At 45.4% G+C, this 22,559-nt stretch overlaps 1 protein-coding gene across 1 annotated transcript in view; it reads left to right on the top strand.

The window, feature by feature from the left end:
• Positions 1-21,700, top strand: part of LOC120021889 (whirlin-like) — a 126,091-nt gene extending 104,391 nt beyond the window's left edge. The window contains exons 9-15 of the mRNA XM_038965729.1: positions 10,172-10,384; positions 11,008-11,229; positions 13,885-13,956; positions 16,746-17,289; positions 17,501-17,667; positions 18,218-18,340; positions 21,518-21,700. Of these exons, the coding sequence (XP_038821657.1) occupies positions 10,172-10,384; positions 11,008-11,229; positions 13,885-13,956; positions 16,746-17,289; positions 17,501-17,667; positions 18,218-18,340; positions 21,518-21,700 (1,524 nt within the window). The remainder of the gene's footprint in view (positions 1-10,171; positions 10,385-11,007; positions 11,230-13,884; positions 13,957-16,745; positions 17,290-17,500; positions 17,668-18,217; positions 18,341-21,517) is intronic.
• The last annotated feature ends 859 nt before the right edge of the window (positions 21,701-22,559 follow it).

Consider the following 22,559-nt stretch of genomic DNA (forward strand, 5'->3'; position numbering starts at 1 on the left):
TTCAGTAATCCAGAGGTGGAGCAAAGGTACAGGATGGCAGGCAGGCTCAGGATCAGGTCAGGCAGAGTTCAGTAATCCAGAGTAGGAGCAAAGGTACAGGACGGCAGGCAGGCTCAGGGTCAGGTCAGGAAGAGTTCAGTAATCCAGAGGTGGAGCAAAGGTACAGGATGGCAGGCAGGCTCAGGGTCAGGTCAGGCAGAGTTCAGTAATCCAGAGGTGGAGCAAAGGTACAGGATGGCAGGCAGGCTCAGGGACAGGCAGAGTGGTCAGGCGGGCAGGTACAGGACAGGCAAGAGTCAAAAACCAGGGGGACGAGATAAAGAGAGGCTGGGAAAAGACAGGAGCTGACAGGACAAAATGCTGGTAAACTTGGCAAACAAGAGGAACTGGCACAGACAGACCGAAAACACAGGTATAAATACCTAGAGGATAAGTGGGGAAGATGGGCGCCACCTGGAATGGGTGGAGACAAGCACAAGGACAGGTGAAACAGATCAGGGCGTGACAGGGAGAGGAGAGGAGAGGGAGGGGAGCATAACACTAGTTCCGTGTAGGTGTGCATGCGTATGTATGTGTGTGCATATGTGCATGTGTAAACAGAGAAAGCGTGTTATCTGCACAGTGTCCGTGCTCCAGTGAAGCCTACTATCTCCTGAAAAGGGCATCACTCAAATGGGATGTATTTGGTTTTCTTTGATTTCCTGGGTCAAACCATCCTAAACAATCTACATGAAATACTTGTCTCCAGATTCCTATGGGCCATAATCAAAAGTAGTGCACTGTGTAGGGAACACAGTGTCATCTGGGACACAGATTCAGAGTCCCACTAGTGAATAGCCAGCAGGCTTTTCCTGAGCCCTCTCACCCCCAGAAAGCTCTTGTGTCATGTCTGCCTGTGCAGAGCGCAGAGCCTCAGGCCAGCGTTTTAACACATATACAGCACGTCATTAGTTCAGGCAAATGCAGAGAATAGACTAGTGTTAGTCAAAGCATGGTGATGTCATCATCAGCCATAGGGTTGTGATCATAGAAATACAAATGATTATGGTTGTGACTAGGGTTGAACTGACCCCTCAAAAAAAGACAGGCAGGACATTGGTTTCATTAACAAACAAAAAAAACGAACTCTGTTGGGATGTTGTTGGACATCCAAGGTTCATTCAGCGGTTCTGTGATATGACCTGAAGCCATTATCTGTCACTCTGTCAGACGGAGGATAGATGTCAGACCCAATGTCAGTGTTGTTTTATGGACTGCCTGTCAAATCAATCAAATACACCCAGGCAGAGCAGGGTTAATCCCCATTGTAGCCTCTGGCCTTGTGTGTGTGTGTGTGTGTGTGTGTGTGTGTGTGTGTGTGTGTGTGTGTGTGTGTGTGTGTGTGTGTGTGTGTGTGTGTGTGTGTGTGTGTGTGTGTGTGTGTGTGTGTGTGTGTGTGTGTGTGTGTGTGTGTGTGTGTGTGTGTGTGTGTGCGCGGGCGCGTGCGCGTGCGGATAGGTGAGGTCTCTCCTGACCCCGATGACTGGTTACTGTAGTGATGGTAATTGTTGTTGCAGAGAGAAACCTCCAGCTCTGCTCACCCCTCCAGACATCTCTGAGCTCCTTCAATCTAACTTAAACACCTTGCCTTCAAGTAATTGGCAATCTGTGGCTGACGCTCTTAAAGGGATTTTGAAGTAAACAAAAACACAGGGCACTCTTCAGAGAGAGAGAGATGATGAGGAGAACAGAGGAAGGGAGAACGGGAACGAGAGAGAGTAGATAAGGAGGGCAATTCTACTGAAGTAGGGAGGGAGTTTCAATACATTTTCAAAGTGTACCCTAGCCAGTTGCTACCATGCCCAGAGCTAGCTGTAATACATGCAAGCGGGCAGCATGGCGTTGCAGTCTGAGAGCTGTTAGCTGAGAAGGCTGTTAATGCACTGTGTAACAGCTTCAGAGCTGTTCAATATGAACAGGGAGGAACACTCAGTAAAGTTAAATATCCATCCGCCGCAACCTCGTATACAGCGTCGACAGCTCTCAGCTCTCAACTCATTTCAGCTGTGAAGATACAGCAAGATGATGACATCTTAACAAGCCGAGAACTGTCGTCCTCTCCACACCCTTCTCTGTCCTCCACCTTGATTCAGTCCATCACACTGGTTATAGAAGGACTGTTGTTCGTCCCTCCACATCCCTCTTTCCCTTCCTCCATCCCTCTCTTTTTAATTAGAGCCAAAGGCCAGAATGGACCGATAAGCTAATTAATTAAGAATAGGTTGAACGGCAAACCGAGCACGGGTTCAGCACGGCAAAAGTCTCATAGCAAAGGATCAGGCATATGACCCCTTTCATTTCATGGTGAATGGATGGGATAGCCCAATCAGTGGCTATGCTCTAATTGATTTTGACACGGCTATTATTGGCTAATAGCTTTTCCCCCAAAGAAACCTTGTCTAAAGAATGACAAAGTCTGGTCTTACAATTAGATTGTAGAGGTGGATACGCTTTTACACACGATTCTCTCCGTTTCAGCCATCGATTGGAGAAGCTCACACAATCAGTGGAGAAGATAGCATGCTGGATTGTTCCGTTTACATCTGACAATGGAACAGTGGAACGCACACACACACACACACACACACACACACACACACACACACACACACACACACACACACACACACACACACACACACACACACACACACACACACACACACACACATACACACACACACTCCAGACCACCCTCCCCCCACCTTGACCCTTACCCTTAGTACCAGGATGTAGCCATTGTGTGGCTCCAGGGGCTCACTGCTCCTCCGTGACAGTCACACAGATAAGTTGCCCCTCGGTATAGCTAGGTAAGAGCTCATCCCTCTGATGAAGTTGAATCTAACGCTTAAAGATGCAATATGTAGTGATGGGAATTATAGATCTGTCATTCTCATCGAAAGCAAGTCTAAGAAGTGGTAGACCTGTTCTAAGTGCACTATTTCTATGCTTCATGTTCTTAAGTTTAATTTTTGCATCTTTTATTTTTGGTTTTGTACACCAGCTTCAAACAGCTGAACATACAATGTTTTTATTATGGAAAATATATTTCACAGCGGTTTAGATGGTACAATGATTCTCTGCATAATACTTGATTGTTTTGTCATACAAACTGAAATTAGGCAAACTATTCGAATTGATCAGTCAGGAAAATGGCATCGCGATTTCTGCATAGTGCACCTTTAATTGCTAGGTCAGAGGTTGATTTCACTTCTGTGGTGGTCAGTGATATGTGCAGGAGGATGAAGAGTGAGACTGGGAATATGTCCCAAATCACACATTTTGACCTGGTTATTAAAAGTAGTGCACTACACAGCTTTGGTGCCATTTGGGACACAGAGAGAGTTTGATTCTGCATGGTGCCATTTGGGACACAGAGTGCCATTTGGGACACAAAGAGAGTTTGATTCTGCATGGTGCCATTTGGGACACAGAGTGAGTTTGATTCTGCATGGTTTAGCAGGGGGTCCAAGATGCTCCAGTCCAGTACACTAGCTTGATGGTTATTGCTATGAAACAATAGTCCTTTAATTTCTCTATCGGATTGGATTAAGGAGAGCTGTGGTCTGGTAAAGTGATTTAATCAGCAGGCATTCCCCTGTGGGAAAGATGGATGTCAATCAATACACTAATGGCCTACCATCTAAAATGCCCAGTGTGAATGTGATAACTGCCTAGCTTTAGACGCTCAGCCACAAGAACATTTCATTTTTTTTCTCATTTTTTACTGTAAATCAACTGTTTGGGCTTGTTTTCGACATGTGGTGAAATTGGAAGAGGTAGAAATGTATAGCATGGTTTAAGGATTCTAGACTAGAGAATGTGTCCCTGGGCCTGATACCATTCCATTACATACGTGTCTGCTGGGTCCCACTCTCTGTAGGGATAGGGTTTAATACCTGGAGGTATGCCTTCCAAGGTCACACCTAATCTGTCCCACATCATGTGAAATCGATTTGTCCTCCCTTTGCGTGGACATTTTTCTTACCCCGTGAAAACTCTCCTCACCTCTTCCTCCTCCTCTTCCTCTGTCATTATAAATCCCTGAGCTGCAGCCTTGGATGTGTTCTTCCCCCTGTAAAAGATAATGTTCTAATTTCTCCAAAAACACTGAGCGTGAGGAAACAGAGAGAGTTGTCATTGTCACTAGGGACTGTGCTGAGTGGTGTCAGGCAGCATCGGTGTGTCCTGGTACAGTCCATACTGGGACAGAGAGGCTAGGACAGGCAGGGAAATAGACTGAACACCCTTCCCATGTCCTAGTTCATGTCCATTTCTTAGTTCTCACTGATCTGCCAGGTATGTTGCTTTCCCCCATCCAGTACTTTTAGTAGCAGTCAGGGCCGTAACCCCCCCATCCAAGACATTTTAAGAAAGTTGAAGCTCATTTACTACATTTCTTTACAATTTAAAAACAAAAAAATTATATTTGGAATACAGCAAAAACTACCCCAACCATTATCACATTTGATTGCTGTAGCTCCATTCACCTCAGTCGATCAACAAACATCTAGCCCATTAGCTATACAATTAGCCGCTACAAATTAACTCACATTAACTCAGCACTGGGATTCAAATCTATAATTTAATACGTACAGTAGGATCTGTTTGCAGAAAAAGTACGATAAAAACACACTTTTTGCCATGGGCTGGGGATCATTTGTTGCAGTTTTTAAGCTAATTTCCTGTAATTCTACAATTTGTTCCATGAGATGTCATGTTAATATGATATAAAAATCTATGGGGCACCCCTAGAGGTCAGGGCCCATGGGCATGTACCCTCTGTGCCCGGTCGGTAATTCACTATGATTACTACAAGTTTAGATAAATTAGTCTAGTTAGTCTAGCAAGCTAACTACAGTTGAAGTCGGAAGTTTACATACACCTTAGCCAAATACATTTAAACTCAGTTTTTCACAATTCCTGACATTTAATCCGAGGAGAAATACCCTGTTTTAGGTCAGTTAGGATCACCACTTTATATTAAGAATGTGAAATGTCAGAATAATAGTAGAGTGAATAATTTATTTCAGCTTTTATTTATTTATTCACATTCCCAGTGGGTCAGAAGTTTACATACACTCAATTAGTATTTGGTAGCATTGCCTTTAAATTGTTTAACTTGGGTCAAATGTTTCGGGTAGCCTTCCACAAGCTTCCCACAATAAGTTGGGTAAATTTTGGCCCATTCCTCCTGACAGAGCTGGTGTAACTGAGTCAGGTTTGTATGCCTCCTTGCTCGCACACGCTTTTTCAGTTCTGCCCACAAATGTTCTATGGGATTGAGGTCAGGGCTTTGTGATGGCCACTCCAATACCTTGACTTTGTTGTCCTTAAGCCATTTTGCCACAACTTTGGAAGTATGCTTGTGGTCATTGTCCATTTGGAAGACCCATTTGCGACCAAGCATTAACTTCCTCACTGATGTCTTGAGCAGTTGCTTCAATATATCCAAATAATTTCCTGTCTCATGATTCCATCTATTTTGTGAAGTGCACCAGTCCCTCCTGCAGCAAAGCACTCCCACAACATGATGCTGCCACCCCCGTGCTTCACGGTTGGGATGGTGTTCTTTGGCTTGCAAGCCTCCCCCTTTTTCCTCCAAACATAACAATGGTCATTATGGCCAAACAGTTCTATTTTTGTTTCATCAGACCAGAGGACATTTCTCTAGAAAGTACGATCTTTGTCCCCATGTGCAGTTGTAAACTGTAGTCTGGCTTTTTTATGGCGGTTTTGGAGCAGTGGCTTCTTCCTTGCTGAGCGGCCTTTCAGGTTATGTCGATATAGGACTCGTTTCACAGTGGATATAGATACGTTTGTACCTGTTTCCTCCAGCATCTTCACAAGGTCCTTTGCTGTTGTTCTGGGATTGATTTGCACTTTTCGCACCAAAGTACGTTCATCTCTAGGAGACAGAACGCGTCTCCTTCCTGAGCGGTATGACGGCTGAGTGGTCCCATGGTGTTTATACTTGCGTACTATTGTTTGTAAAGATGAACGTGGTACCTTCAGGTGTTTGGAAATTGCTCCCAAGGATGAAGCAGACTTGTGGGGGTCTACAATTCTTTTTTCTGAGGTCTTGGCTGATTTCTTTTGATTTTCCCATGATGTCAAGCAAAGAGGCACTGAGTTTGAAGGTAGGCCTTGAAATACATTCACAGGTACACCTCCAATTGACTCAAATTATGTCAATCAGCCTATAAGAAGCTTCTAAAGCCATGACATAATTTTCTGGAATTTTCCAAGCTGTTTAAAGGCACAGTCAACTTAGTGTATTTAAACTTCTGACCCACTGGAATTGTGATACAGTGAATTACAAGTGAAATAATCTGTCTGTAAACAATTGTTGGAAAAATGACTTGTGTCATGCACAAAGTAGATGTCCTAACCGACTTGCCAAAACTATAGTTTGTTAACAAGAAATTTGGGGACTGGTTAAAAAAACGAGTTTTAATGACTCCAACCTCAGTGTATGTAAACTTCAACTGTATCTAAAAATCTACTGCCATGGGCTAATTGAGTGGGTGACATATAACAAGAGGAAAACCGCTGATGTACAACTAACTTTCGAAATTGCAACCCTGTGTATTCTACTATTCTAGCCCTCAAGAGGAAGTTAAGACCCCAACTGAGTCCCCCCCCCCCAAAAAAAATTGCTGAGGTCTGGACCTGGGTGTTCTCATATGTATTTACGGCCCTGGTAGCAGTGTCATGAAGTTTAATATAAGCACTTTGATCCTACTATCAAAGTGCATTGATCTACATTGATCTACAACATTGATCTACAACAGAGTGCTAGACAGTGCAGTGGTGTGAATTGGACCTGTCTGGTCTCCATCTCGTCTTGTCTTGTTTTGGTCCTATCCCTCTCTCTGGGTAGTCATTGGAATGGTGTCAGTGGTGGTTGTAGTTGATGCCTTTGGTAAAGTGAGCCGTCATCTTGTCTGGCAGAATGGAGAATTGGCAAAGACCCCGTGTGTGTCCCTAATGGCACCCTATTTCCAACATAGTGCACAAGATTTGACCAGAGCTCTATGGGCCCTGGTCAAAAGTATTGCACTACATAGGGAATAGGGTGCCATTTGGCATGCAGACAGAATCCAGCAGCACACTGGCCATTGTAGTATTTGATTAATTATTAATTAATGGGTCTTAGTTTAACATGGGCTACAGGTTAGATCTGAGTCTTAGTTTAACATGGGATACAGGTTAGATCTGAATCTTAGTTTAACATGGGATACAGGTTAGATCTGAGTCTTAGTTTAACATGGGATACAGGTTAGATCTGAGTCTTAGTTTAACATGGGATACAGGTTAGATCTGAATCTTAGTTTAACATGGGATACAGGTTAGATCTGAGTCTTAGTTTAACATGGGATACAGGTTAGATCTGAATCTTATTTTAACATGGGATACAGGTTAGATCTGAGTCTTAGTTTAACATGGGATACAGGTTAGATCTGACACGGAACCCAAACCCTCTCCTCCTTCCAGGCTTTTTCTTCTCTGGACTGTATATTGCGATTGGCAACTTTCATAAATTAGGTGCATTACCGCCACCGACCTCGTTCGTCTTTCAGTCACCCACGTTCGTATAACCAATGAGGAGATGGCACGTGGGTACTGTGGTGGTTAATTTCTTTACTATCAAATGAGGAGAGACAAACTTATCACACAAGTCAGAGTTATACTTAAACTAAATCTTTAATAGTGAGAGCTTTGCAATAGCAATGGCTTGTCGACGAATCACCGTTTCTGATGATCCGTTGAGAGCGGCAACATAAAGGTTACTGAGATCTTTCATAGCAAAGATCCACCCCCTAGTCTACATAACAAACCACAGATGTTTGGGACGAGTCACAAGGTGAGACTTTTTAAATGAGAAAGGAGTATCCCGTAGCCAGATAGCATTCACTATAAATTATCGTTCAGTTTGGTCCCTAAGACGAGGTTCCACTCTCGTTCCTGGTACTTCATAGCACAAAAACACAAACTCATCCAATGGCATAAATCAATTGTCAACTCCAGATACTCCCATCTCATGTAAAACCCCTTCTTGACCCCACTCCTGGACAAGCTCACTGAGGGGAGTGAGCCTCTAGGTCATACACTAACCCAGGATAAGTGCAACATCAGAGATGACATACAATGGTTTCAGACACTACCACACACATCCCCCAATGCCAATGGAGGGAGTGACTGGCGCACAGACATTGTGGAGACAAGTAATTGGTTCTCCATTAATTATGCCATCCCTTCACATGGTTTAAGAATAGGTAGACGCATTCACATATGAAGACAATGTTCCCTCCTGTCCTCTTCCCTTTCTGATATTCTGCATAGCACCAGGGACATGTGAAAGACAAGCCTGACCTCTCCCCTCTCTGGGCCCCAGGTGACTGAGCCCCAGCTGAGGGAAGAAGTACAACTGCCAACACCAGAGTCCGAAGGGATACATTCAAATAACAAGTATATCACATAAGCATATTATGCAGATAAGACATCTTAATTATCTATGTTACCCAACTAATTCTGATTCTTCCGCCACAGTACCTGCTTCAATAAACCAATGAGGAGATGGGAGAGGCAGGACTTGCAGCGCGATCTGCGTCACAAATAGAACTGACTTCTATTTTAGCCCTTGGCAACACAGACGCTCGTTGGCGCGCGCGAGCAGTGTGGGTGCAATAATTCAATAATATAGATTTTTAAATGTATTTTGCAACGCTCGCGCACGTGACGCAAACGGTGTAGTCAGCCTGTGAGTCTTAGTTTAACATGGGATACAGGTTAGAACTGGGTCTCAGAGGCTAATCTCTTTAATTATTATCGTTGGAATCATACATGTCCTAACAACCATCAAATAAGTTGTCATTAAGGGATTTATTGTTCTTACACCTTGTAGGTTTGAACTATACTCTCAGGCTGTGTCCCAAATGGCACCCTATTCCCTACATAGTGCACTACTTTTGACCAGGGCTCTATGGGGATCAGGGTGCCATTTGGGACACAACCAATGTGCACTTTTCAATAGGATTCTTCAGGTAAATGCTTGTTGTAAGCATAGAGTTAATTAAGATACTGCCTAAGTGTGGTTTCACCTTGGGGTAGGGACTTATTTTTGGCAAAGGCTGCAACACCTCACTCCTCCAGACCTGGTGGCTAACACAGACGAATGAGAGTGGTTAAGAGTTTGGGATGAGGAGTCTGGGGCAGGTGGGGGAGGAGGGTGAGTTGCCCCTCTCTCCTTCCTTCCCTCCCTATCCTCTCTCTCTCTCTCTCTCTCTCTCTCACTCTCTCTCCCCATATCTCTCTCTCTCTTTCCTCTTTCACTCTCTTCTCTCTCTTCTCTCCTCTCCCTCTCCCCATCTTTTTTTCTCTTTCTCTCTCTTACACATAGCCTTGCGGCTGGTGACTTTGAAGTGATGTCTTTGATTAAGGAGTTAATTAAAGAAAAGCTGCTTGTGAGGAGATACAGAGAGCGAGAGAAAGAGAGATAGGAAGAGAGGGAGAAAGACAGGACAAGGAAGAGCGAGGAGAGAGAGAGAGAGTGTGTGTATGTATGAATTCGGGGTACAATTCTCATCTGGTTCTCAAGTGCCGTGGTGCCATCGCTGAGTGAATTGATTGGATTGGCTGAGCTGGCAGTGGCATATGAGAAGGGCAGTTGCATAGAGTAGGCTGTGGTTCTGTGGAAGAGATGAGAGCCTTAGTGCCCAGTGTTAGACTGATGTACTCTGGCCCCTCCACGCCAGCTGTGGGTGGGATAGATGGATGGATGATGAGCAATGACAAATGCATGTACATGGTTTCTCTCTCTTTTTTCTTTTTCTGTCCCTTTGTTTCTCATTTCTCATTTCCTGCCTGACACACACCTCCCCCCTCACCTCTGGGTCTCGCCTGTGTCACCTTCCTACTTCTCACCCACATACACACACACACACACACACACACACACACACACACACACACACACACACACACACACACACACACACACACACACACACACACACACACACACACACACACACACACACACACACACACACACACACTTTCTCCCTCACCTTGTCCCTTTTCCAACCCTCCTCCTCACCCCATCCTCCTCTCCCCCCTCCCCTTCCAGCCGGTGTTCTATAAGGGTGTGGCGGGCTCCCAGGTGACCCTGTCCAGCCTGGTGAACCAGAGCAGAGCCATGCTGGAGGAACAGGCCCGCCACCTGCTGACGGAGACAGAGAGGCAGACCATGGGCTACTACGTGGAGGAGTACCGAGACGGACACATAGAGGTGGAGCAACTGGTCATGGCCCTGTTTGAATTGCTCAACACACACGCCAAGGTGAGGAGTGATTGTGGAGAGACAGCGTGGGTTGGGTGTGTGTGGGTGGGTGTGTGGGTGGGTATCTTTTGTTTGTGTGTGTGTATGTGTGTGTGTGCGTGAGTGTGTGTTTGAGAGAAAGAGCGCAAGAGAGAGAGAGAGAGACTTAGAATTGTGTGTGCATACATGTGTGCAAGAAACAGAGAAAGACAAATTCCGGTGTGTTTTGCGTGTGTTCGTGCGTGTGCATGCGTGTGTCCGTTGTTGTGAGGTGCATCGTGTGTTGGGTTCTTGTGTTCCCTCACTCGTAGTGCTTATGGTGATTGCTTGCCTTTTCTCTGTACATCCATCACTTGAATGGCAAGTTTTGTGAGACTTTCCGTGATTTATGTTAAGGCTTTTGTGGTTGCTCAGACATCTGTTTTTCTCAGTATATTAGAAAGCCACTTGTCTTTCTGTCAATGCCCTTGCCCTGCACCTCATATAAAACAATGATTTATCAAATGTATTGAATTCACAATTGGTAAAGTGCTTTAAACAGTGTTGTTTTGTTGCAGTCTGCATTCCTCATGGTCTCCTGATGCATGTTATAGCTCCCTATAACTCTAGAACCCTGTCTCCCTCCCCCCCAACCCTCCTTTTAGTTCTCCCTGCTATCAGAGGTGCGTGGCCTGGTGACACCCCAGGATCTGGAGCGTTTCGATGGGATGGTGCTGCGCCGCGAGATCCAGGCTTTGAAGGCCCGGCAGGGGGGTGCCAGTGCGGCCGCCCTCCACCCTGACTCCCTCTCCATGGTTTCCTACCCAGATACCCTGGCCTCCTCGTCAGCCAGCTACATGACCTCCACCACCCTCAGCTCAGCACGGGTAGGAAGGCTGGGCCGCAGTGGACCCAAACTGTCTGTCTGGCTCTGTCTCTGGCTGGCTATGTTTGTCTGTCTGTCTGTCAGGCTGCCGTGTCCGTCTGGCCGTCTGTCCATCCGTCTGTCTGTATGTCTGTGAGAGTCTGAGTCACTCCTCATTTTTAGGTGTCACTTTTGTCTCGAAGCAGACCGATTTGAAGGTGTCCCTGTTTGATGGGTTGTAGAGGATAGAGCTGTTAGGATGACATATCGCACTTGAAGTGCATGGGGCAAGGACAAGGGTTTCTGCAGGACAGAGGTGCTGTGTCCCAAATGTCACTCTATTCCCTATATAGTACACTACTTTTGACCAGGCCCCTTAAAAAGTAATGCACTAAATATGGAATAGGGTGCTATTTGGGACAGGGATGAGAGCCAGGGATGAGAGCACTGTGCCCCTGCTGAGTTGGAAAGGGCTTAAACCAGGGATCATTAACTAGATCCAGCCATGGGCCGATTTTTTTCTGGAGCGGATGGACAGGGGGCCAGAACATAATTACAAATCATTTGTAGACTGCAAATTGACTGAAATATAATTATTTCAAACCTTGCTTACCTTTGTATAATATCACGTCTCTCTATTATGCATGGGAATACTTGGGAACAGATTTCTTAAATTTAAATCACTTGGAGCTGGTTTTCTGGTGTTTTTACAGTCTTTTATGTCCAACAATGAAAATTCCACATGTATTTTTAAAACCCTGGCCTAAACCCTTCACTAGAGATGAAAGAGACATATTTATCTCGAAACTTCCTCCGTTTAACCCCGACTCCCCCCTCCCTTTTCAAACCCCCAGGAAAGACTGCTGTGGTTGATAGATATGATGGAGGTAGGAGTTGTTGCCAATTCTCTTATTTTACATCGTTTTGCAGTGATTCTCTGCCTCTAATTTTGAAGTGAATACGGTTTGGAGTGCTTTAGTCTGCATTCATTTGTCAGGTTGCATAAAGACAATGGATATAACTTTTTCTGTTGATGTGACTGTCCTTTGAACATTTCTGTGTATCCCTGTGTGTGTTGTATGTGTGTGGACATATACTTGTGGGGACCAAAAACATTTACAAATTGGGGACGTTTTGCCGGTCCCCACCATGAAAAAGGCTATTTCTAGGGAGTTTAGGGTTAAGGTTATAATTAGTTTTAGGAGTTAGGGTTAGGAGTTAGGGTTAGGTGTAGGTGTAGGGTTAGGTTTTGGGGTTAGGGACAATATAATTTTGAATTGTGTGTCCCCCACAAGGTTAGTAAAACAAGACTGTGTGTGTCTGCGTATGTGCGCATGTGAGTGTGCGTGCGTTCGGCATACATGAGCATGCATGCTGGTGTGTGCTTGCATGCATGTGTGTGTATGTGTTTCCCTATTCGCAGTGCATACACACACATTGTTTCTGCAGGAGTAATTACAGACAGTCAGACTAAGCTGCTGCTGGCCTGTCCACTATTGATGTCTCCTTCTGGGGCGCAAACCAGAGAACACTACTAACCAGCTAGCTATGTCACACTCAAACACACACACACTCAAACACACACACAGGCATTCACATACACACACACACACCAAGGCATGTGCAAACACACACACAGGCATATGCGCACACACACAGCCACACAGACTCAATACACTCTGGACAGTTGAGATAAGCTGCAGCTGTCTTACCATAGTACACCATGGACAAGGCCAGACCTCCAGACCTGTGTGTGTATATGTGTGTGTGTTCGTGTGTGTGCATGTGTATATGTGTTTGTGTGTGTGCGTGTGCATGTGTGTGGTCTGGACTGTGGCCCAGCTTATAGTTGTTTATGCTTGAGTCACAGTTGAATGCTGCTGCTACTGTTTTGTAGAGATTAGTGAGTCTGGGGGATCACAAACATTGGATTTATCAACTAGACACAAAATGAGGTGTACAGTCACAAACCCAATCACATACACACACACACTGACAGCTGATCAAATGCGTGTGCACTCACACACACACACACACTCTCTCTCTCTCTCTGTCACACACGAACACATATAAATAAACAGCTTCCTCTCACCATGCACATGTGCAAGATAGAGGGAGGTAAGTACTCCCCGTGGCAATAGTGAGTGTATAATTAGGCTGAATTGGTAGGGTTTTGTTTTGGTACAGGAAGAGTTTAATGAAGGGCACTGCAGCTCTGAACTCACTAACAGTGAACAACATCATGCAGATATCTTTGGTTTCAATTCGTGTGTTTGCACTTTTTGTTGTGTGCAGTGTGTCTGTGCTGAATACCCACCTGTGGTATTGCGTTCCAAGCTTAGAGATTTGAAGGTGCGATATAGAGGTAAAGAGGTGTGTGTTTGTTCTATATCTACCTCCCAAACTTTGAGATTGGAAGGTAGATTTAGAATGATATTGAGTTATTTTTCCTCCCACGGAGAGATGGAACAACTCCTACGAAATGCAATTTGGATCAACATTTGCTTTGGGATAAACAAGCAGCTGTGTTTGTCATCTGTTCACGTACTCTCCCTCGTTCTCCCTCCTCTCTTGCTCTCTCCCTGTCTTTCTTCTCTCTCTCTCCCCTCCGCTCTCTCTTCTCTCTATCCCCTCATCTCTCTCCCCCCCTCTTTCTCTTTTCCCCTCTCTCTCTCAGAATGACAGTACGGTGGAGAGTAATGGGGGGGATACTCAGGAGAGTCTGGATGCGCTGCCTGACATATCTCTGGTGAGCCTTGCAGTAAGACCCAGACCCACAACCTCATTAAGATGGACAGAGCAGAAGATGGAGGGAGGGATGGAGGGTTAGGGCAAAAAACAACAAGGCTGAGTGAGGGAGAGGAAACAACAGATATGCAGTTTTATATATATACAGTATATGTAACGGGTGTCGTCGGAAGGAAGAGACCAAGGCGCAGCGTTCTTATAGTTCCACATAATTTAATCACGAAGTGAAACTAAAACAGGACAAAACAATAAAGAATACAACGACCAAACAGCTTCGATGTACAAACTCCCTGCACACAAACAAAGAACACGATCCCACAAAGAAAGAGGGAAAAGGGCAGCCTAAGTATGATCCCCAATCAGAGACAATGATAGACAGCTGCCTCTGATTGGGAACCACACTCGGCCAGAAACAAAGAAATACAAAACCTAGAATTACAGAACATAGAATGCCCACCCAAATCACACCCTGACCAAAACAAAATAGAGACATAAAAAGGATCTCTAAGGTCAGGGAGTGACAGTATACATACAGTACCAGTCAAAAGTTTGGACACACCTACTCATTCAAGAGTTTTTCTTTATATTGACTATTTTCTACATTGTAGAATAATAGGGAAGACATCAGAACTATGAAATAACACATATGGGTGTTAAAGAAATCAAAATATATTTTAGATTCTTCAAAGTAGCCACCCTTTGCCTTGATGTCAGTTTTGCACACTCTTGGCATTCTCTCAACCAGATTCACCTGGAATGCTTTTCCAACAGTCTTGAAGGAGTTCCCACATATGCTGAGCACTTGTTGGCGGCTATTGCTTCACTCTGCGATCCAACTCATCCCAAACCATCTGAATTGGGTTGAGGTCGGGTGATTGTGAAGGTCAGGTCATCTGTTGCAGCACTCCATCACTCCCCTTGGTCAAATGGCCCTTACACAGGCTGGAGGTGTGTTTGGTCATTGTCCTGTTGAAAAACAAATGATAGTCCCACTAAGCACAAACCAAATGTGATGGCGTATCTCTGCAGAATGCTGTGGTAGCCATGCTGGATAAGTATGCCTTGAATTCTAAATAAATCACTGACAGTGTCACCAGCAAAGCACCCCCACACCATCACACCTCCTCCTCCATGCTTCACGGTGGGAACCACACATGCGGAGATCATCCGTTCACCTACTCTGTGTCTCACAAAGACACAGTGGTTGGAACCAAAAATCTAAAATCTGGACTTATCAGACCAAAGGACAGATTTCCACCTGTCTAATGTCTATTGCTCATGTTTCTTGGCCCAAGCAAGTCTCTTCTTATTATTGGTGTCCTTTAGTAGTGATTTCTTTGCAGCAATTCGATCACGAATACCTGATTCATGCAGCCTCCTCTGAACAGTTGATGTTGAGATGTGTCTGTTACCTGAACTCTGTGAAGCATTTATTTGGGCTGCAATTTCTGAGGCTGGTAATTCTAATGAACTTATCCTCTGCAGTAGAGGTAACTCTGGGTCTTCCTTTCCTGTGGCGGTCCTCATGAGAGCCAGTTTCCTCATAGCGCTCGATGGTTTTTGCAACTGCACTTGGAGAAACTTTCAAAGTTGTTGAACTATTCCAGAGTGACTGACTTCATGTCTTAAAGTAATGATGGACTCGGTCTTTTACCAAATAGGGCTATCTTCTGTATACCACCCCTACATTGTCACAACACAACCGATTGGCTCAAATGCATTACGAAGGAAAGAAATTCCACAAATTAACTTTTAACAAGGCACACCTGTTAATTGAAATTAAATCCAGGTGACTACCTCATGAAGCTGGTAGAGAGAATGCCAAGAGTGCAAAGCTGTCATCAAGGCAAAGGGTGGCTACTTTGGAGAATCTCAAATATAAAATACATTTTGATTTGTTTAACACTTTTTTGGTTACTACATGATTCCATATGTGTTATGTCATAGTTCTGATTTCTTCACTATTCTTCTCCAATGTAGAAAATAGTAAAAATAAAGAAAAACCCTGGAATGAGTAGGTAGTGTCCAAACTTTTGACTAGAACTGTATATATATATATATATATATATATATATATATATATATATTAAACAACATTATATGTGTATATATATACCCTTCATCCCTTTCTTTCTTGTGGAGGAGTCTGTTTACAGACAGATATTAGTTCACACCTTCTTCCTGTTCCTCCTCTTCTTCCTCCTCTTTCTCCTCCCTCCTTACTAAGGAGGAACTAGTTCTCTGTTTGACACCTGAGGTAAAAGCTATAATCACCTACCACGGTTACCAGAGCAACGGTAACCGATGTTGATGGGAGGTTGTGTTGGTTCCAAGGCGATGTAATGTGGGACACAGAAAGCAGAGACTTGAAGAGTCTTAAAAACACTTGAACTCCATTCAGCCAGAACATATTTGTGTTAGTTCTGATTGCTTTCTCTTATAATTTTTTTTTACCAATCACTTCATTCATTCTCTGGCCACTCATGTTGCTGTTTTCGTTGTTCATTTCACCGTTGGTTTTGGTTGGAGGGGAGAGCTTGTTGCCGCGGACTGGGAAGGTGTAGCCTGAGGTTACACAAAGACCATAACTGAGTCCTGGCCTGACTAATTCAGTTGTGTTGAGTTCTGCGGCGTGACAGTTGGTGTTGTGTGTGTGTGTGTGTGTGTGTGTGTGTGTGTGTGTGTGTGTGTGTGTGTGTGTGTGTGTGTGGAATGATGAGATGTGCTATAGTATATGAGTGTTTTGTGGGATGAGGGGAATGTGATTTATTTGTTCTCCTCTTACCTTAGGATGAGGTGCACTCCACGTCCGAATCTCCCCCCACCTTCAAACCTCCACCCCCTCCAGGGGTGCAGAGACGCCCCAGTAGACGGGACCAGGTCAAAAAGCTTCCCTCCTCCGAATCCTCCCATTCTGGGCTCTACTTCACCGCCCCCTCCCGTAACCCCCACATTGACCAGAGGGGGGAGCAAGGACCCCCCTCCTCACCCAAGGTCCCCCCCAAAAAGGATCCCTCAGTCCCCCCGAAGAAGGACCCCTCTGCCCCCCCTAAGAAGGAGATGGCAACTGCCCAGCTCTCCATGGTCAACAAGCACCCTATAGGCCCCTTCCCCCGAGTCCAGTCCCCTACTAGGACCACCAAGCCTGCCGCCCCCTCTCCATCTCCACCCCCTCCGCCGCCGCTCACTGCCCCATCCGCACCGCCTCCACTTCCCCACAGCCAGGACAAGTCCTCCCCTGGCTCCAACAAACAGCACTTTGTCATGGTGGAGGTCCATAGGCCCAATGCAGAGTCTGATGTCAACGAGGTGCGGTCACTGCCCCAGGCACGAGGTAAGAGGCATGGGGGACAGCCAGGATTACTGAAGGGAGGAGGTTGGAAGTTGGACTCCGAAAACCATGAGAGCTGATTTGGACGCAATGGATTGGTTACACAAATAAGAGGAAGTGCATGTCTATGTGTACTCATGGGTGTATGTGTTTCTACCTGAGTGTGTCCCTGTGCCAGTCTCTAACCTCCTGCACCCATCCCCCCACCCCCCAGGTGCCAACCTGTCCCAGCTGTCAGACAGTGGACAGACGCTGAGCGAGGACAGCGGCGTGGACATTGGCGAGTCAGGGCGTTTCAGCAAGGAAAGCAGTCCCCGTCCCGCCCGCATACGCCCCCCACGACATCCCCAGGGGGCAGGAGGGGACACCCCCGCCAAACCGGTGAGGAGGACACACCAGCGGGAAGAGAGAAGACACAGAGAGAGAAAAGAGGGAGATGGATGGAGGGTTGAATGGATGGATGGGTGGATGAATGGATGGATGGATGATGGATGGGGGGGAGCCGAAAGTGAGGGATGACAAGAGGAGAAATAGAGCCGAGTTGTCTTCTGTCACTGCTCCCTTTGTCTTGGAGCTCGTTCTCAATCCTAACTGTGATTTCTTCTCTCTTTGTGCACATCGTTTTTCTTTCTTTGCTCATTGATTCATTTCTGTGTCCTTTCAATGATTTCTCATCCATTCAATCACATCTCATACTGCAGTAGAGGTCTCTCGTGTCCTCTGCCTGTCCCTTTATGCTTATTGCTGATTGGTGGTTGGGTGGAAGGGAAATTGTTGATTCGTTCCAAACTGAATGGGTGGACCAATAGGTAACAAAGGTGCAAAAGAAAAGTGTACATGGTCAGACCAGGCAGACCAGGCTCTCCAAGGTGAATATTTGAGTAAAAAAGCTGAGTTATGTTATCCACCCTCTCTCTCTGTCTTTTTGCAGCCGGGTCTCTTGGAGCCCACCTCCACACTAGTGAGGGTGGCAAAGAGTGCCAGCACCCTCGGCATCGCCATCGAAGGGGGTGCCAACACTCGCCAGCCCCTGCCACGCATCGTCACCATACAGGTGGGTGTCAAACAGCCTAAAATCCCTCCATCTCAAGTCATCTCCGAAATGACAGTTTGCCAGGCAATCCCCTGCACCTGTCAGAAATGATCCAACCATGGTACTGTTCTGCGACTCTGAGCTGTCATTGGTCCGTGCCGCCTCCTCTTCGAAATGGCTACGCAGCACAGCCTCTGTGAGATCAGTCTGCGTTTACATGCTGGAAGTAGAGAACTCAAACTGAGAGCTTTTATAGGTTTATAACCTTTAGAACACAAATGTGTCACCCTCAGAGAGTGGGGTCACAGCCAGGGTCTGCCATTCAATGGCAATCCTGGAGCAATCAGGGTTAAGTGCCTTGCTCAAGGGCACATCGACAGATGTTTCAACTTGTCGGCTCTGGGATTCAAACTAGCCACCTTTCGGTTACTGACCCAATGCTCTAACCTCTCGAACCACTAGGCTACCTTCCGCTCCACATATGGCACGTTCTGTGTTGGTATGCTAGCGAGAAACTGCTGCAAAGAGGGAGGGGTTTAGCTTCAAATATTGCAGTAGCCATAGCAACAGGGTCGAACATAAGGTAAGGTAAGATGTCTGTTGGGGGCTAGTTCAAGATGGCCCGAAGATATTTTAGGTATCTCGGATTGTTCTGGCAATTCTGACATAGAAACTTCATTGGGAGGAAGGATGTTTTGATCTGCTTTGTACATTTGTTTCACACATTTTTTTTATGATGAAAGTGGCCATTTTAGGTGCTTTTTAGACCTATGCATACCTTCTGTTTGACTCTATGATCTGTGAACTGTACATGAAACAGACAACATCTTGGTGACATTATACTTCTTATGTGCTCTCAAATATGGTGGTGCTCATAAAATGGATCAGAACTTTCCAGCCTCTCTGGAAATGTGATGTACTTGTAGAGTACGTATATTGTTCCTAATAATGTCTTAAAAAGACAAAATCCAAAATTGTACTCTTGAGATGTTACTATTAATATATTTCATGTTGAATAAATTAATGTGAACATTTTTATTTCTGAATCTAGACATACTACATATGTTAGAACAGTATAATGTCACCAAGATGTTATCTGTATCGTGTACAGTTCTCGGATCATAGGGACTTACAGGAGGTAAGGGCCACTTTCATCATGATAAAAAAAAAAGTGGTACAAATATCAAAAGCAGATCAAACATCCTCCCTCCCAATTAAGTTTATACATGAAAATGGTCAGAACAATCTGAGATACCCCAAATGTTATCGGGCTACGCTGGCGTTGGAATCACCCTTTCGCCTTTTACCCTTGCCAGGTGCTTGACATGAATGGACTACTCTAAAAGTACATCAAAAATGTTTTTGACTTGTTCCAAGCACCCTTTCACTTGTTTACGCAAGAAGATACAAGTTGAGCATGTTCTCTCCCTTTACCTGAAAGAGTACATCCACTGAGAGCACTGACCATTATGTGGAATAAAAGTGTTGCCACCTTGGCTGAAGGCCACAGCTATAAGAAGCTGAGGGTAATAACAGTGAGTCTGGCTGTAGCTCTGTTCTGCTCTGATTTGTCTGTGCCTCTATTTATTAGCATAAAGACTGAGGAGAGAGGAGGGCTTTGGAGGGAGCTGTGCTGTTCTCTGGAGTTCAGTGAACCACTGAAAGCCCCAGCTCGAAAGATGCTTTGGTGAGACCGGCGTGAAAGGCTAATGAAAAATAAAAGAGCCACTGATTGCGAGGAGAGCGACAAAGACTCTTGCTGGGAAATCAGCATATTCAAAATCAAAGAGAGCAAGAGAGGGAGGGGGAGAGAGGGAGGGGTGAGAGATATACAGAGACAGAAGAGAATATGTTATACTGTGTTAATAATAAAGGGGACGCGGACTGAGAAAGGGTGCAGAGAAGGGGAGATAGGGGAGGAAGAGAGAGAGGCGGGCTAGCGACAGACAGGCATGAGTGGGTTTTAATTCCAGGACCGTAGCTCTCCTCATCAACGGCTGTAATGGAAATGCACAGACAAAATGCATGAGCCATGATATATGGACGTGCTCTCCTCTCTTTTGTCTCATCCTCCTTTCTCTTTATTTATGCGCTTTATTTCTTCGCTTTTCACTATTTTAGGAGTTGGGAGTCGGCACAAAGTATCCGAGCGTGCTCGCCAACCAGGCTGATTTTCATATCAACGTGGCGCTGCCACGCTCCCCTACTATGACATCACAGTGTCCACAATCAGTCACCGGGGACACGGCCTCATCAGCATCGATATTAGTTGGGGGGGGGGGGGGGGGGGGGTCGGATGGTCCAATCATAACCTTTCCCATTCCACTGTAGCTCCAGTGAAGAACCCATGCCATTATCAGCGAGGTTAATATGGGACTGGGCGTTAATTGGCTCGAAATCACCTATAGAACTATGCGTCCCAAATGGCTCCTTGTTTCCTATGTAGTGCACTACCTTTGACCAAAGCACATCCTTGGGACGCACACTTTGTCCCGGACTCAGAGCTACAAGCCTTATCAATCACTGTAAACAGGGCTCACATCATACCCTAGCAACATTCCTGAACGATTGCTTACTCACACGTATACACATATAGAGTGTTCACCCCCGTTCACAACACCGAAGACGTTTGTTTCATTCAGGATGATACATTTGGGAATCATATCTAGGTCCGTCTGGTGCTCCCCGGGCCCTGTACAGCACTACAATAGTCTTTTAGTAGTAACGTTAGTTTTCCTCTTGTAGCTTCAGTCTCCCAGGTCAGCGCAGTCCACGATGTGGTGAACGTTCCAGGCCAGTAGCCCTGTAGAGTGAAGGCGCCGCTGCGGCCACTATCACTCCATACCACGCACCCTGAGCTGCTGCTGCTGCAGTCCCTATCACAGCCATCTCCATGTCGCTCCAGTGGCCCGGGGGTAATTGTGGCCGGCTCAGTAAAAAAAGAGAACCAATAATGCTCTAAATAACAGAACGTATAGTGATAATCATGCTGATAATGCATGAGATTTAAGGGACTGGAACTGTGGTGAGAGATGAGATCACAAAGGTCCTTTTGCCTCCTGGTTCGTTAGCAGTTGTAATGGTGACCAATCGCCAACGAGCATTTGACATCTGTTTGTGCTCTCTTTATCACTCATTTTGTTGGTCTTCCTCTCTCTCGCTCTCTCTCTCCTCCCCCAATCTCTTTCTTTCTCTCAGAGGGGCGGTTCGGCGCATAACTGCGGGCAGCTGCGGGTGGGTCAGGTGATCCTGGAGGTGAACGGGATTTCCCTGAGGGGCCGGGAGCACAGGGACGCCGCACGCCTCATCGCAGAGGCCTTCAAGACCAACGAGAGGGACCACGTGGACTTCCTGGTCACTGAGTTCAACGTGGCGCTATAGGAGGAAGTAGAGGAGGTAGAGAGAGACTTGTCATGGAGAAAGAAGGGATGAGGTATAGGCACGGCAGAGGTAGAGAGGAGAGGGGGGCTGTTGGGGCAAAGTGGTATAGGCCTACATACTGTATTTTACATGGGTTCATCTACCAACTACCCTTGGTCCCTCCACCTTAGTATCCTCCAGTTTAATTCAAGCTTTAGCCCACACAACTAGACACGGATACAGTTGCACTCTAAGTTGAGTTGCACCCATGAGATTTCGGTAACACTTTACTTGACAGCCAGTTTCATGACACATTCATAACCATGTCATATGTCATAACAGCTGACATAACGTGTCATAACCTGTCATAATATGGTCATAACACTGTCATGACCCATACAGTTACACATGTTGTGATATATATTGTGTTATTTTATGGCTGGTTATAAGAGTGCCAAAACCCACATTTATTCAATTTAGTTTTTTCCCTGCCCATAAGTTTCCTTTTATTTGAAAGTGTGTTTCTTAAATCCTTTGTTTTAAAATAACTTCATGGCACTGTCAAGAAGGTTTATGACCATCCTGTGTCACTTTACTTGAACTAAGAAAATACACTTTATGACACTGTCAAGAAGCATTACGACCATCATAATCATATAAGCCAGATAGGCCTATCACGTACATGCCCTTATATCAGTCATCAGTCAAAAAGAGGGTGTCTTGTCCTGCTCCTTCATTCATCCCATTCATCAGCAACAGAGTATTGGGGTAGGTGCATGTCTGACATCAACATGTTTGCAATAACAATGATCATTTAAAAACAAAATATATAAACTCAGCAAAAAAATAAACGTCCTCTCACTGTCAACTGCGTTTATTT

Source organism: Salvelinus namaycush, chromosome 26 (assembly GCF_016432855.1).
Source record: "Salvelinus namaycush isolate Seneca chromosome 26, SaNama_1.0, whole genome shotgun sequence".
NCBI classification, from domain to species: domain Eukaryota; kingdom Metazoa; phylum Chordata; class Actinopteri; order Salmoniformes; family Salmonidae; genus Salvelinus; species Salvelinus namaycush.